This window comes from Balearica regulorum, chromosome 5 (genome assembly GCF_011004875.1).
Source record: "Balearica regulorum gibbericeps isolate bBalReg1 chromosome 5, bBalReg1.pri, whole genome shotgun sequence".
Classification (NCBI taxonomy): Eukaryota; Metazoa; Chordata; class Aves; order Gruiformes; family Gruidae; genus Balearica; species Balearica regulorum.
This window is the reverse complement of record NC_046188.1, coordinates 70295302-70311932: the sequence shown is the minus strand read 5'-3', so window position 1 is coordinate 70311932 and position 16631 is coordinate 70295302. Positions and strand designations below refer to the sequence as shown.

Genomic DNA, 16631 nt, shown 5'->3' with positions numbered 1-16631 from the left:
GCTCAACTGTACACAGGGGTGAGCTACTCTCACTCAGGAAAGAGGTCTTCAGGTGCTGTGGATACTTCTCTCAAACAGCTCCTCATGCACAGCTCTGCAGTGGCCAAAGTGGCAAACAGAACTTTTGGCATTATATGGAGAGAAAAAAAAAAAGATTCCAAGTCAGCATTATGCCGCTAGATCTGTCTGCACAGCGCAGTTACCTTTTCAGTATGCCATCTCAAACAACAAGCTTTGAAAGAGCAAGAAGGGGGTGGCAAAGATAGTCAGCAGTGAGGAGTAATTTCTGCACAAAAAGAATTAAATAGGACTCAGCTTGGAGAACAGATGATTGAGGGGGATGTGACAGAAGTGTGTAAAATCATGAATGGTATGGAGAAGAATAGGGAAGAGATTACTCACCTCTTTCTCTTAAAAGAAGAAATGGGGGGCACCTGGTGAAGTTCTCAGGGAGCACTTCTGTCTTTTTCCTCTCAGGGCAAGGAGCTATGAAGTCCAAAAGTAGAGCTAAACTCCAAGGTATGAGAGACATAGAAGCTGGAGCATGGACTGGAAACGTGGAAGGTGGAGGAGGGAAAAATTACCCTATGCTGCTTCTCTTTCTTACGCTTCTCCAGTGTTGGAGGCAGGACACCAGCCCAGTGGGCCACAATCGGTGGCCGTTATTGTGTCCACCTTAGCAGCCATCCTGTTGTAATCATTTTGTACGTGAAGGTCCAGGGTGAAGTACAGATGGTGTGCCAGCAGCCTCTTATGTCCTGACACCAACACCTTCCTCCGGCCGTCTTGCCAGGTTCTCTGGCATTTAGCATTTTTGCAGTTAGCATTTTTGATGGCCACATATGCCTCAGGGGCACAGACCTTAGGTTTTTCTGGATTATGTTCTTATCTTTCCTACAGGTTGATCAAATGCCTTTTAAAAGTTTATGGTTCCTGCTTTGCAACTCACATCCCATAGTTCGTGTGCCTTTCTGCTTGCTTCAGGCCTTTTTAGCTCTGCTATACAGACATGTAGTTCCTTCTTTTTTTAAGTACTTTTAGCAAGTCTCCTGCTGCTTGAGAGGAACCCAGTGCAGGTATACAATACAACCTAACTACGTAACAAACACGTTTTCTCCTGTCCCTTTGTTATGACTCCCCTTATTAAAAAAAAAAAAAAGAAGAAAAAGTTACAGGACTTAAAATATTTGTGAGACTTAAGGCTTTCTGCTGCACAATCAGTAAAACTTTGCTTTTCTGGACAGTCAAGCACTCCAGAGAGCAGGTGTGGAGGGCTGCTTCAGTCTCTGGGATTTGTAATCAGCTCTCTCTCTCACACGTTCTTTTCTCTCCACAGCAATATTAAAGACATTAAGAAGAGGCTGGAAGCAAAGAGAGTGGATCGAATCCAAACCATGATGAGGAATACTAGTGACAAGGCTGCTCAGGAGAGGTACCGGGGGGATGTCACTGGGATGTCTATGTACGCGCTAGCTGTCCTGCTCTAGGCAGGGAACAGCACTACACCACAGTCTCCATCACCAACAGGGAAACTTTTTAAAACAGCCAAACAGGTAGTGGCAGAGCTGTAGGGGTCAGGGGAGGTATGCTGGCCTGCCCTCACTCCCGCCTTAGCGTTTTTTTCTCCATTGCATTGCAGTACACAGGCACATAAGCAGTGAAGCCAAATATCTGTGATAACGGCACCCCCGCAGTCAGTGCTGACAGTGGCTTCCAGAGCTTTCTCCATAGGCTTCATTTTTTTGTGTAACGTGGTCAGCAAGATCAATTTTACTCACTGGACTTCTGAATAGCCTGAGTAGCGCCTTAGAAATGCCCCCTTGCCCTGCCACAGGGAGACACTGTACCTTGAAGACAAGCCTCCCATGCGCCAGTCTCTTTGGCTCTCTTACGTGACATGTAAGCTTCTTGCTGGCTTGATGACGCACCTTCCAGTCACTTCAGCTGAAGCCTAAGAGCACTTGCAAATACTTCCTGCCTGCCCTCATGCCTTGGTGGGTATTTATCTCCTCCTGGAATCAAAGGCCAATCTTCCCCAGCCTCCCTAGAAGCTGTTTGTAACAGGTTTCAGCAGCCCTCTCAGTTAAGAGGTTGGTTGTGCCTATAATGGCTGCAGCCTTCCTTCCCATTCGTTGTTATAAAAATAACACTCCGGTACTGAGCCTGAGAATTCAAGTACATGGATCGGTTGTAACAGCGTCACGTGTTCAAGGGTACAGAAGAGGGTATGCTACTGCCTTTGCTTCCGGCTCATAGCAAGGTCCTTTGGCTGTCTGTTATGCTGAAAAAAACAGAATTGTGCATCCAATTGGCTTATGTCTCAGTGGAATTGGAATGGTGTTTTATTTGCCTTTCCTAAAATTACAGCAACCTCTCTGTGTGGGAGGACACTATGAGAATGTAACAACACACCTGCCTCTCTGTGTGGGCACTAGCAATCCTGTCTTGCTGTATTGATAAACCGGTTTTATATAAAGATAACAGATGGATTATAGGTTTTTATACGTTTCCTTTAAAGGTTGAAGAAAGAAATTAATAACTCTCACATTCAGGAAGTGGTGCAAACAATTAAACTGGTAAGTTCTCCTGTGACAGTCTGCCACAGCATCTCTGCTTTCTGCAAAGCAAGGGTGTCACGTGTCCGTCATCAGCGTGTCTCACAGAGCACGAGTTCTCAGAGGTATTTAAATCCCATTAAATTGCTGCTGCGTCCAGGACTCCGAGTGTGTAATTCAGACTGCCAAAGTGCAGCTGAGACAGCTACTACCCTTACTAAAATACCGCAGGTCCATAAGGGTCTGGTCAGAGATGCAGTGCAGACAGAGACGTCCAGGCTATTTCGCATTCCTAATTCAGGGATTTTTTTGAAGCACAACTAATTAGCAGTGTAACTCCCCACCTATTTAATAATGTGCAAAATTTTGCAGAGGGGGAGGAGACCCAAAGGTTCTCTTCCTTGCCCTTCAGAGACCTATCCCCTATAGAGCCAACTGTGTGTGTGTGCGCACACGTTCACACATGCGGACGCTCTCGCAGTGCTTCCCTAGCACTGGAGTTCAGTCTTGAGTACCACACAACTGGCTTGGGGGCAGCAGAAATTGTTCAGAATCAGGAACGAGGGGGATACTGTGGGATGCGCTCTATAACCCTGCGTCTTACTTTTATAAGCTTGGGATGGATAAAACATTTGTTTATAAAACCTTAAATTTTAGTGGGGTTTTTTTTTAAGGTTTTTTTTTTTTTTTTAATTTGTTCTTTTTAAAGGTGACAGAAAAGACAGCCAGATATCAGCAGAAACTGGAAGAGAAGCAGGCAGATAATCTGAGAACCATCAAGGAGAAAGAAAGCCAGGTAAATGCAAAGATGAAGCTCAGGGTCAATGCTGTTACTCAGCACAGTAAATCCAAAATACTAGAGGGGATCAGTCTTCCCTGTGTATTCTTTAATTAAGGCTACACTCATCCTCCACACGCACACTTCAGCCACCCACTCCTCAGTACACTGAGAAAATGAATGACTTAAAAGGTGGTTCTACTGGAGCCTACACAGCTCTAAGTCAGAGGCGCTGCACTCCTACACTCTCTGTGCCAGCACTGGCATTCACCTAACTGTACAAACCCCCATAAATTAAAAGTGTGATGGAAACGCATCTTTAGAAGAGATGAGTCTCATCCCTGAGCTCCTCAAACCACACAGAACATAGTCATGTTCTTTCAAGGTTGTTGTGCAGTGAACATGCAGTCTGAATTCATCACACCATGGTGCAAATCAGAATAATGTAAATCAGCAAGCCTCCCTGCCTGCGTCTTCTAGGAAGCCAAAGATTGCCTGGGGGATGGAGAAAGGCATTTAAAACAGGGTTGAGACCAAAATTGTGAAGTACTAACATGTCATCATATTGGTATCTCTCAGAGCAGGTTTTTATACCATTCTCAGCCTGACATCAGCTTAGCTTCAGTGTTTGGAGAATGATTTGAGGTCTCTGTTTGCAGCTCCAGCAGGAGATACTGGCAGAGTATGAGGAGAAATTGAAAAGTCTGAATACGGAGGTGCAGGAGATGGTGAAGAACTACACAAAAGCAGGGTTTTCTGGGGAGCCGGCGACTCAGAAGGAAGCAGTTCAGAGTGTTCCTGAGGGAGAACAAGGCTCTACAGCACAACTGGAAGAAAAGATGCCAGTGGCAGAGGTGTCGAGGCTTACAATAGCTGTGCCTGAGCCCCCAGGAGCTGACACAGATGTTGAGATTGAAGAAAGCATATTTTGAGAGACCCTACCCTTACCCTTATGGAGGTATAGAGTGAAGTTCAAGACCAGCTGGACAAACTACTACTGTCCCTCTACACTCAGGGGAACTCCTGAAATCCTTCAGGCATTTACTACTTTATTATCCTAGATTGTGGAAGCAGCTGAAGAGATCACCCTTCAGAGAGCACTTTGCTCTCTTTGCTTCCCCAGCCTTGGCACCAAGGTATTTAAGCAGGGTGAAAGGGCCTGGGGCTCAGTGTTGGCATTCACAGCTATCGCTGTGTTCGTACCTTAGTCTGGGTTCAGACTTCTGGTTTTAGAGTAATTCCCCTCCTCGTTCATCACACACACATCTTCACATCCGAGCAGTCTGAGAGCTAGAGCCCCTTGAGTGAAAAGTAACTGCGAGACGCTCTCCAGTAGCCCACCTAACGCGCTCTGCCAGCTGGCCCAGACAGAATAAAGCCGCCTGCAATACGGGTAAGTGGGGTGGCAGGTGCTCAGCAAAAGCTGTTGTCCTCTAAGGCGCCGTTCCTTGTGGCAACACTACCTGCTAATGGAGACACAGCCTCTGTTAACAGGAGGAAAGGTCAGTTTGATAGAACCTCATACCATTTGCTGTCACATACCACTTCCTTGCACAAACAGTGTTGGCTTTTTAATTGGTGTGTCCCCCTCGTCAGGTGAGAAGAGTTTTCGGGACACTGGTAGCCACACAACATAACCCAGCATTTCCTGCTGTGGAAATGTGCATTACCAGCATGGTAGCTTTTCTTTCATTCTGTCTAACCTCCCTTATTCCCAGGGGCTGAGTCTCACTCCTAATTCTAACTTTGACTCCTTCAGGCAAGTTCTCAGCTCTGGCTCCGTAGCTCCTGAAGACCCTGCCAGTCTTGAGCAGGCTCCTGGGCAATTACAAGGCCTCCCATGAGGAGACTAGGAGCCTCTTCCTTTGTTCCAGCCACCACAAAAAAACACTTGCAGAGTTCTCATCTACAGCAAGTTGACCTTTTTAGAGCTTTACTGAAACTTTTTCTCATGAAACTAAATTAGTTCTATATTATGGACTTACTTAGGATAACATTTCTAAACTGTTTGAAAATAATTTTGTTGCTTAAATAAAAAGCCAGGCAGTTACATTGCCCGTAACTCCCCTTACACGGAAAGCTGAGTCTGGCTCATAGAAACCACATGGAATTATCCTGTCAAGTAGCAGCAAGCAGGTCACTTGCATGCTGCCATCCCAGTTAATGACAACAGAGGGCTCCACAGGGATCTGTAGAACCTGTTCCTTGCTGCTGGGAAAACCACACACCTCAAACAGCCGTGTTTGTTCAGGACCTTGGGGACAAGACTACAGGCTACTCCTGTTTGCTCCCCGTCGGCATATGTCCTCCCTCAAAGCTTTAGTCACTCCCCATTTCTTCATGAAGCGTGCCCGCCTGACCTAACAGCAGCAGCCCCCCCCCCTTTGGTGACATAACAAGTCTCATTCCACGGCCTAACTAATGAAAATTGCCCGGCCGTAGGATGCGGCCTCTTTCAGCCCTGGCATGTACCTGCTGCTGTCTGTCTCCACCAGCACAAAACCTTCAGCAGAACACACGTGGAGGGCAGGTTCCTGGCACCTCCGTCTTGGCTTGCAGCAGAAGAAGGGTCGGTTCCTCTTAGCCCTGTTACACTTCCACTTTCTAGGATGACAGAGCATTAGCTTGTGAATGCAGAAGTCATGTCCGTGCCCGCCCCCCGCGCTGCCACACACACTTTCTCTCACCTGGTTTATGACCTTGCACTGAACAGCTTTGACCCAGCAAGTGCTCACGCATCCAGAAGGAAGGAACTGGAAAGATACGGGCCAACTCTTTCCCTAGCACCATTTAAGACAGATTTTTTTTTGCTTATAGATCCTAAAAGAGCAGGAAATGGCAATAACTCGATACCGAGTGGCCACATCCTGGCCTTCCTCGTAGCGCATCCTGAAATAATGTTAGCCTGAGAACTGGAGTTTGGCCTGACAAAGTAAACACGCACCAGGTCACACAGACCCTCGAAATTTGGCACTTGTGGCCGCCAGAAGTCACAAGTTGGGGGGGGGGGGGGGCCTGACAAACACCCCCATGCCCCCCAAAACCAAGTCAACCCTCTCCAGTCATACCTGGGTAAATAGCAAGGCTTAATTCAAAGAGGTGGAGGAAGCTACGCTTGGGGGGACAAAAGGAAATGGGAACTGCAACTATTTTATTACAAATGCTTACCCTAGAGATGAGATACTGTAGGTCAAATCTTCCAAATTGCTCAAGAAAACAACAAAAAAACCCAAACCACCACCACCCCCTAAACACTGCTGAAGAGAAATGGGGGGATGGGACCCCCAAACCTCCACCTGCAATTGAGCAGATCTGTGACTGCCACAAGTCTGAGCCCCGCAGCCTGGAGAACTTGGTGCTGCCAAAACCCTCATGTAGTTATCTGGGCATTCGAGCCCCTTTTATTGCTACTTTACAGCGCCGCAGAGGGCAGAGTGTCTTTACACCCAGCCGTACAGCATGAGAACAGTTACACCTAGAAACTGCATCGATAACGTGCTGCTATAGAAACACAAACCAAAAACCCAGCTCCAGTAGGAAGGAGAGACAAGGTGTTCCAAGCCTGGTCTGATATCCGAGACCGTACCTCCCCTGCGGTGTTAATGTAATACTGGAATTATGTATTGTACATTTCTGACTTATTTATTTTCTAAAAAAATAAACATTTCATTTCTTAAAAAAAAAATTGGATCTTTTTTTTTAATTGCAGTTAGTGGATATGGGAGCAAGTCCCAAACGTTGCCCAGCGTAACCACATGTTAACAGAGACAGCGCGTCCCAGAGTTTTCTGCCATCTGTTGCTCACAGTTCTCACGTTCAACTTCTTAGTCACTAAATACGCAGTGAGGTAGGGTTTTAAACATAATTTCCTTGTCACACACATTCTCTGCACAAGTTCATTCCATTCCTTATTGTACTCAATAACCAAATCACTCACAGCCCCAGTACCGCTCCCGCTCCCCCTACTTTTACAGTGGCCACCTCCTCCTCCTCTTCCTCATCCCCCAGCACAGGGCCAAAGAGCACTTCAACAGGGGGAGGAACAATTCTGGTGGGTTCACACTCCTCAGGTTGGCTCCGTCCTCGTTCAGCCAGCCAAGGACGTCCCAGAGACACGCCAGGGCAGCCACACGCAGCCTTACACTCAGAGCTGGTTCTCCCCCATCACGCAGCAACGCTCGCGCCTCACATACCCACAGCACAGCCCCTGGCCGCTCCCCGGCTCTGACCCCAGCAGAACGACAGGCCGGGCTCAGGGCAGAACACGTTCTGCCACGGGCAGCAACAGATTCACAAACCTCTGGCCGAGCAACTCCAGGGTACCGCAACACGAGCTCAGTTCCCTTCCTGGCTCATCCCGACGGCTGGTTGGGCTCCGTCACTGGTACGGCAGAGCTCTGGCACAGACACGTGGCCGCTTCCTTCTGCTGAGAGCGGGCGCCTTCGCTGTTCCAGGACTGAAGCTTTATTTCAGGAAGGGGTAAAATATTGCTCCAGTTAGATCAATTTTGTTGGTTTACAGAACAGCCTCCATCCCTGAAGTCTCACTCACGCTGTGAGGTTTGAGGGCCTTCAACAAACATCACAGCAAGGCAGAACTGCAGCCAGGAACCAGTTTAATATTTTGACTTAAACCAGCTCGCAGTGTTGGCAGACTGGAGCCCGTGCTCATTAACCCCTGCTTTCTACACTGGGGCTGGCAATGGAGCTCAAGGATTGTGTTGGAAATGGGATTAGCACAAGTGAGGGGTGGATTTCCCCCCAAGAGCCCAGAGCCACAGCAGCGAGGAAAGGCTGCAAATGGAGAAACAAGCCAAAAAACCGCCCAGAAAAACGTGGGCCCCGAGTGAGGCTCCCCAGTCACTGCTAAGCACCAGGTATTGCCAGACATCAGTAACAGCCAATCTGCATTTCTCAGCCGCAACCGTGCCTGGAGTTAGTCCCCTACTCCAGCCACACGTGGATGGAACTGGGAAAACAAGAACTGCCCATCAGTACACGCAAACTTCCCATCAGCGTAAATACAAACCCCCAGCACGCTCTGTTTTACAGCCTGAGACTGCTGATAACAAAAGCTGTTCAGAGATGCTTCTGAATTATTTCTAGGGGCACGACAGCCACCACCTGCTCTGTGTGTCATTACACGGCATATGTTGCTCAGCACAGACCAAACTGTTTGGTGTTTATCCCACACACAACATCCAGCACAGCAGAAACACAGCCCTCGTGCTGGATAAACCAGGGGTTTGTCCCCAGTTTCAGCCACCTAGCCCATACCAGCCACCCAAAGCCCCTCCAGAGAGGTTTCTCAGAGGTTATTTTAAAGGACATTTCATCCTGTCTCTGGAGGGAACCCAGACCAAAGCGTGGCCACGGGGTGCCCCCCCCTCTCCACACATGTTGCCAAAGCACCAGGGGTTACTTTTTTTCCTTCACGCTCTTGCAGTGAATGAACCCAACAGAATAAACCCATGTTACAGACTCATAAAGCCAGGGGAGAACAGCAGCACCTGAGTCCGTGGAAGGTTTCACTCCTCTCTCCCCTGACACGACCACCTAAGAAGAACGTGTTTCACAGGGACAGCCCTACCAGGCGCAGCAAAGGGGCAGGACGTGCTCTCTTCTTCCACACAGCACAGCACAAATGCGCTAAGCCAGCTCCGGCAGGCTCAGTCTCGCTTCAGAAGCTGCTCCTGGGCACAAGCTGCAGCCCTGGAGCGAGGGATAGCACCGCTACGGCCTCCTGCCCTCCAGCCTGCGCCAGCTTCTTGTCTGAATTCCCCAACTGCTTCCTTTTCCAGCCTAGAGACCTCTCGTTACTGCATCCTGCCAACTCTTCAGCAACACCCTCCAGGGAGAGCTCTCCTACTGCCTGCGAGCGTTTTGAGGTCAGTACAGCAGCCCGAACCCGGTGCTCTCCTCACCTTTTTAGCTCTTTTTGCCATCACCTCTAAGCAGAGCATCAGTTCTCTGACAGCCTTTGAGCAACACGAATCGGTCAGCCAAAGCAAGGGCTGAAACGCTGCCAGAGTAAAATGCTCTTCCTGAGGCTTTTTTAAAGGTGTGGATGTTTCAAACACAACCATAGCTCAGCTACACTGTGGCACAGATGTAGGACAACTTAACTTCAGCAGTTTGGATTCACGGTATTAATATCCTCTGACATGTGAAGTCTGAGGAAGAAAACACACCACAATGACTCGGACCCTTACACCACATCACAGTTTCTGTTGTGCAACCGTTCTGTTATTAAACAAAGTGCTGGCACAGCTTTATCAGGTGATTTACGCAGAATTTCATGAAAAACAGGTGGAACGTTTTATGCAGATACATCTTAGTGCTAAAAAATTTCTTCTAAATGTACTTTTCAGAGTGTATATGGAAGAATCACAACTGTAAGCAAAGCCACATCTCAGATGAAGTACAGACCACATTCTGCATCAAGCCCTTTCCCCACTGAAGCGAAGCAGTCCTCATGCCCCAGAGCCCAGGCGTGCCGACGCTCCTCTAGACAGAATACCGTCTCTACACAAAACATGATGAAATCTCTGGAAGATGAGAAAGTATTTACAAAATTAAATAAAGGCACTAAACCACCTGTTACTGTAGAGGTTTCACACAACACATGTGGAATTCTGACCTTCCCTCCAGCAGCACAATGGCTCAGAGTCGCACCAGCATTGGTCATGTACGTACTCCAGAGGAGAAATGCCACCTGCTGATTTTCCAGCACTATTTCTTCCCACAGAATTCAGACATCCTTGAAGATCTCTTCATGCGGCTCTGGTGCCCTGCCTGAGGTTTTCCTTACCACAGGATACTTGCTGACCACAGGGTGATACAGTAGGTGGCTCAGATAGGTCTCTGTAATGAGGCTGTTACAGAAACCAAATTCAACGGTAATTACAACAACAATGGTGCCTGGTCAGACATTGAACAGCTGCAGATTTAGGCACAATCTTAGATTCTTTCCACATTTTCATCTTTTATGTGGCACATTCTAAATCACATTCTGTACCACTAAATTCTCTTGCCCAAAATACTGATTTTCAGCAGCCCAAACTTTATACTATATTCTTAAAAAATTAAGTAATGGGGATCCCTAAGCAAAGGAGGACTCCAGCCACCACAAGGGATACAAATACAAGACACCATACCTGAAGGATCAGCACGGGGACTCGAAAACAAGAGCATTACTAACAAAAGACACAGCAGTCAAACTCATCTCTTGGCCAACACCTTTGCTAGCAGCTTCCATAGTAAGGATTCAGCACTGACATTAGAAAAAAAAAAAAAAAAAAAAACAAAAACCCTAGAAGACTTACACAGCACTCATTTTCAGATGAGAAGCCCAATCCAGGGAAAAGCTTCCCCTTGCTTCACTACCCAGTGGGAACTGGTGGTAGTGGGAAAGTTCGGGCGAGCACGGCTCCTCTTGGCAGGCTGGCTTCCCGTCAGCATCTTCGTTATCGTCATGCCCTTCACGATTTCAGAGCACTTGACAGACGTGAGTAAAAGCCTGAAGGTCATTGCTAAAGCAAATCAGTTTGCTGTGGTGAACAGATGCAGATCCCTCTGAACATGATGCTGTCAACCAAACGCTGAGAAGCAAATAGCCAGAAAATGCACGTAGCTGGTTGCCTCAGCTTTATTTCTATCATCTTTCCCTAGCAGTCAGGGACCTAGAAGCCTTTGATGTCTCTTCACAGCTCCAAACAAGCGTCTGGCCATGCTCTCCTCCTCTGCAAGCAACAGTAACTCATTTCCTTCCAGGTGGCACAACTACGATGCCCCAGTTTTTAACGGGAGAACGGACAGTGTGTACAGGCAGTTCTCTCTGCTCCCTTTCCTGCAGTTAAAGGAACTTTGCCTTCGAACATTTAGTGCCCACTCTGCACACTGCAAGCTGCTCCAGATAGTCCTACAACCTATGTCCAATTGAGAGCTACAGTTCAGGCTCAGTTTGTACTGAATGATCCAAAATTATCCTCTACCTCCGTAATAAAGATGTGGTGCTGACATGACCATTGCTACTACAGAAGGAATTGCTGCACAGAGGCTATTGCATTTTAGAGACGCCCTCCCTGCCCCACATGTATCTCCACGTGGTCAACATTCACTACTTCTTATTATCCTCATTTATACACTAGGACCTAGGGCACAGCAAAATGCTTTCACCAGGCTCCAGGGGGAAGTGTAGGATTCTTCTCACCGGACTGAACAATCTTAAAAGTCGGGAGCCTCATTTGATGTACGGTCCTTCTGTAATCACTGGTTAAAAGATAGGGGCCTCTAGAGAAAGATTTGTCCCGTTCTGAAATAAATGGGGTAATAAGCTGCTGCACTCGATAGCACAGAGCCCTGTTCGAGGAGGACAGGCACCATTATATATAAACAAGTGCAACTGGAAGATGACAGCAGTCACAGACTGCCCGTTTGATTCAGCAAATTGTTCATATAAATTCAACCTGCCATCTTCAAAGGCCTACCACATGCTGATTGCCAGGGCTGCGGCAGCACGGAAAAGACTCAATACCAGTAAGGCTGACAGGAAGGAAAAATAAAAGGGAACGATCCAGGTGAAACATGACACAAAACAACAGAAAACCCCGAGACGTAAGTGTCACCTTGTTGAAAGCATATAGGAAAAGATATTCAAAGAAAACAACATCTCAAAGCATAATTACCCACTGAGTAGGCTATGAGCTCTTGAGAGAAGACTCTACATTTTGTTATATACTTAGGTATCGCTTAGCATACAAGAATTCTCACTCCTGAATACTACTGCAATGCAAATTACAAACCTGCTCTGCTTATCATAATTCTCCTGCCTGGCTGCCTGGTTCTTGGGGAAGGAGCTGGTGGCCCTGGAGACAGAGCTTCAATCCTTTAACTAATCTAGGTTTATCTTAGGATTTATATTTGATTCCACACTCATCTAAGTAACGGAGCATTTAATTGGTGATATGCCATGCACGATCTGTAAAGAGAGAAACACGAGAATCAGATATTTAATTCTGTAGTGGACAGGAAGACGGATACTTTCTGCATTCTTCACAAATATGGTAATGAGTTTTTAAAAATTTATAAGGTACTTGAGTGCAATCTTTCAAGGGCCCTCCCTCACTGTGTTTAGTCAGACTTGGGCCAAAGTATAAAATGGTGTTAAAACCTGTCATCCCTGTCCCCAGGAAATGTTCGTTTCAGGATCCAGGCTTCTGCTATAGTCTCTTCCTGTTCTGAAAGCCACAGCCACAGAATAGGTGAGTTAGACCAGACTTCAAGGTTCACGCTTCCCTTACATCTCTGAACTATAGACACATTTTAAAGCATCTCAGCACCGCAACAGGCTTATGAATAAATCAAGATCTACTTTAATTTAAAACACAAGTGCAAAGGATTCACAACTACAGATGAGCAGGATTGTTTGTTTCAAATTATAAATCTTTTCAAAGCCCTGCTCTTTTGCATAAAAAAAAAAAAAAGCAGTATATCTGGAATACAGAAACATTTTACATCAAAAATTTTCCAGTGCAACTATGGAGAAGCTAAAGGAATTAATTTCAACCAACTTCATCAGCCCCACAGTGGGACAGCCAGTCCAGGCAAACCACCTACGATGCCTCTACAGGCCACAGGCAGAGCAGTACCGAGAGACCCCGATTTCATCCTTCAGCAGGTGTCTGAGAGAATGGAGATGAATCACCCTCTGGAGGTGTTCCTCTCACCTTGGGCTACAGAGCCAACCCATATGCTTCGCAGACTGGGTGCCCACCATTTAGATGGCTGGCATCAGTGCAGGTGAATTCCATCCCAAATTACTTCAAGTAATCAACTGCGGCTTCAATTTTGAAGCAGGATCTGTAACTGGAGTAAATAGCTGAGGATAGAGATTATTAACATCTTCTGAAGAAAATGCAATTATGAGGTTAGTTTCTGAGACAGTAGCACTGTCCCAGGAATAACTTAAATTCCAATAAATTTGTATCTGGAGTTTCAAAACAGGATCCCAGTTCCACATGTAAGATTATATTCTTGAGACCTCACAACAATACACACCATTACTGTACAATGTTACATCCTGACCTAGAGTCCAATTACCTTGACTATCTCACTGATCAGAAAGTGTATCATACAAAATATCTAAATCTATTTTAAAATAACTGAAAGAGCTGTTTAAACAACCAGTAACCTTCCAAAAGTATCAGGAAAGGGATGGAGGGGAAGGGCATACCAATACCGAAACGTACAGTAAGAGTTTCTCTTCTCCCCGTGTTCTGCGGTAGCAAGCAGGGGAGACAGAGGTTCAACAAACCGCCTCACGTGAACACAAAAATCTCTCTTGGGATATGCAGGACAGCTGAAACTTTTTCATTTAGTGTCCCAGAGCATCCCCAAAGTGCAACCCAACAGCTATCTCAGGGCAGCACTTCTCAGACTCTCTTGGGAGAAAGGACTTGGAAAGAAAGGCGCCTGGAAACCAAAGATAGGACCAAGCTTTCCCAGACTCTCCATTCCAACCAGCACTGGAGCTGTTGCATATTGTGAATTTTCAACCACACAATCCTAGTGGCAAGCACAACTGTCTCCACAGAGTCTGGCCTGGGGCCTGCATCCAAGCGTTCCCCCCTCCGAAAGTTTAAGCTCGTGAAATGGATTCAAGACTGACCACTAAACCATACATATTCCTCAGCAAAAGAGAAGCATGTTGATGCAAAAGAGCCATTTAGAAACAGATACATACATCACATCTGCTCCCTAGGAAAGCATGTACAGTTTTCTAGGTCCACATTTACTGAAGGAAATTAAAATCATCTGTGGAAAAAGTCTCAGAGGAAAAAATTGTCAAGTCTTTGTGCATTGTTTGAGAGTTTAAAGGGGTCTGTGCCCCAAAACGTACATCTGAGTCAGCTCAAGACTCCAGTGTACAACTAGGGAAACAAAGATCACATTTCTAATAGGGAAATATTGTTTCAGTTCAGTAGTCAGCAGCCAAGGTTTGCAGGGACTTGCAGACATTCAGATATGCAACTTCAGACTCCGCTTTAAAATGCCATTCTTCGGAAGTGATCCACAAGTCACGAAATACCTGCTTTTTTCTGGAGACATACTTGGTCTTATTTGGATCTAGTATGTATTGATTGTCTTCAGCAAAAGAGAAGCCACAAAAGGCTGAGACTGCAAGGACAGTATTCACATTCATCCTCTAAAAAGATTGCTGACAAGTTCCAAGCACCATTCACAGGGCGAGACTGCCTGGTCTCTTGATTATTATTATTTTTTAATAAACATTATTTTTTCCCAGCATTTCCCCTTATGTAAAGTCAACAGGTAGAGGTACGCTTTCTGTATTGTTGGATAAGGGGGACCAGACACTCTGGAAGTCCTGTCTGGAGCAAAAAGGGGTGATCCAGAAGTTCCTGTGCCGTTGCTCTTTCTAGTGGATCCCGTGTCAACATCCTTTCCAAGAAGTCTCTCAGAACTGGGGAGGTCTGTGAAAAAGCAACCAACCAAGTCAACCCCGTAAAGGCACCAGGCACCAGTTCATGCAACAACAGGTTGCTGAGGTAGGTTTGGTTAAAAAGGACGCCGTACATTTCAACTCCATAACCCTGCTTCTGCACAGAAATGTAACATCAGATAGCATGCTTTTTACACTACAGTAATAACTTTCTGTCACCCGTAGGCACATTTGCACAGGCTGTTTTCTTTTTAATGGGGCACAGCAAATTAAGACAAGACTGCCTGCCATGTCCTTCCATCTGAGTTAATTTTCTTTCCCGTTTTGTTATTTAATCTTTTCTGCATTTCAGCTCAAAAATTCAACAGAATTCCTGCTACCTGAGGCACATCGCTTGGGTGTGAAGGGTTGATCAATTCATTCTTTTACTGGCCACAGATAGTGGAAAAAGGGGTTAAATAGGATTCCCAAACAGGTTTTGAGAGTCTGGAAACCTGATGCTGCTGGTACAAGAAGATGAAGAAACTGCAGAACAGGATACCGAAAAGCTAAGTGACCTCAGCAGGTTTGTCCTTTGAAAGATGTGTAACGGCCTGTTGGGTAGCCAGGCCCAAGAACCACTTAAAGGCACTGCACATCTCTTGCTGGTGCTAATCCTCTGCATCATTAAAACTGAATTAAAAATTAACTCGGTATTTATTTATTTATTTTAATGACACTAATTACATCCATTTTAGATTGGGGGCATTTTCCCAGCTCTGGTTAACTTAGAAGTAGATCATGAAATACTGCTTACACTGAGCTACTGCTTATTTCATGAGTGCTTTGAACGACTTCCCTGGGATTGCTAGAGGGAGAAGGCACAACACAGCTAAGTGCAAGTGCCAGGCTCCAGCCTCTATCACTCTCTCAATAAATCTAGTTATGCTTTAGAAAAGCAGCAGATTTTATCCCAGGTGGTATCTGTTTAACCTGCTGCACCCAGTACTGCAGGAATTGACCCCCACGAGCCATTAGCTGTAATCAGGAGGGAGGGCTCAATCCAGAGCTGGTGCTGAGCTCTGCTCAGACACCAGGGAGACAGGGGAGGACGGCCACCAGCCTGGCAATCCAGAGGTCTGCTGCGAGCCAGTTTGTTTCCCAGGACAAGAGCAAGACTATAAATGGCTCTGGCTATCACAGCCAGCGGTAGGGTCATCTCACCAAGCAAGGTGTGCGATCCAGACCAGGACTGGCTTTACACCGCCTAACGAGTACAAGCACTGGGTCCAAAATGTGACCTTGAATTTTAATTAGTGTTGCAAAGGCAAAGAGGAAAGAGCAGCTGTTGATGTTTGAGTGTATGCTGTTAGTTCAGCAGTCTACTCTGTTAAATAATTCAGTTTTAGCAGCTGCAGATATTCTGATTAATTGGAAAGGCCGGATAGCTTCTGCAGCTTTCTGAGCTATTTGATCTCAGAGGCTTGGGCTGAAATGAAAGGAGGCCTGCTCTAAGTGGTGACTAAAAGGTAATCACTGTATTTCTTATGTCACTGCTACTTTTTCATAAGAAGCCATGAAGCTGAGTGCATCTTCAAAGCAGCTGCAGTGTCTGCTACTGTCTGTATCGAGCTCTCCTGCTCTGACCATAACGCAGTCTTTGCAGTCCTGAAAGCCGTGAAGCTGGAAACTCCCAAGAGCAAGCATCCTCCTGTCTGCTCCCCTAGAAGATGAGCTACTCTGTCACCATCAGCAAGATATTAACTGTTGGGTCCACCAGAAGCAGCTTTGATTTGCATTATCAGGTTTATGCCCAAGTGACCTTACATTATGAGGGCTGCTTCCCAAACCAGCCACT

The 16631-nt window shown here is 46.3% G+C and overlaps 2 protein-coding genes across 11 annotated transcripts in view; one reads left to right on the top strand and one right to left on the bottom strand.

Moving 5' to 3' along the window:
- The window catches only part of PLCB2 (phospholipase C beta 2), a 60239-nt gene extending 53221 nt beyond the window's left edge, over positions 1–7018 (top strand). Inside the window, exons 29-32 of the mRNA XM_010303850.2 lie at positions 1337–1432; positions 2519–2576; positions 3265–3351; positions 3993–7018. Coding sequence (XP_010302152.2) covers positions 1337–1432; positions 2519–2576; positions 3265–3351; positions 3993–4265 — 514 coding nt within the window. The 3' untranslated portion in view covers positions 4266–7018. The remainder of the gene's footprint in view (positions 1–1336; positions 1433–2518; positions 2577–3264; positions 3352–3992) is intronic.
- Positions 7019–12684: 5666 nt separating this feature from the next.
- The window catches only part of PAK6 (p21 (RAC1) activated kinase 6), a 39487-nt gene continuing 35540 nt past the window's right edge, over positions 12685–16631 (bottom strand). For 8 of the 10 annotated variants that reach the window (XM_075755635.1, XM_075755629.1, XM_075755628.1 and 5 more), the window contains one exon: positions 12685–14825. In XM_075755635.1, the coding sequence (XP_075611750.1) occupies positions 14658–14825 (168 nt within the window). In that variant the 3' untranslated portion in view covers positions 12685–14657. The remainder of the gene's footprint in view (positions 14826–16631) is intronic. The other 2 variants (XR_012835880.1, XM_075755636.1) reach the window with 2 other exon arrangements.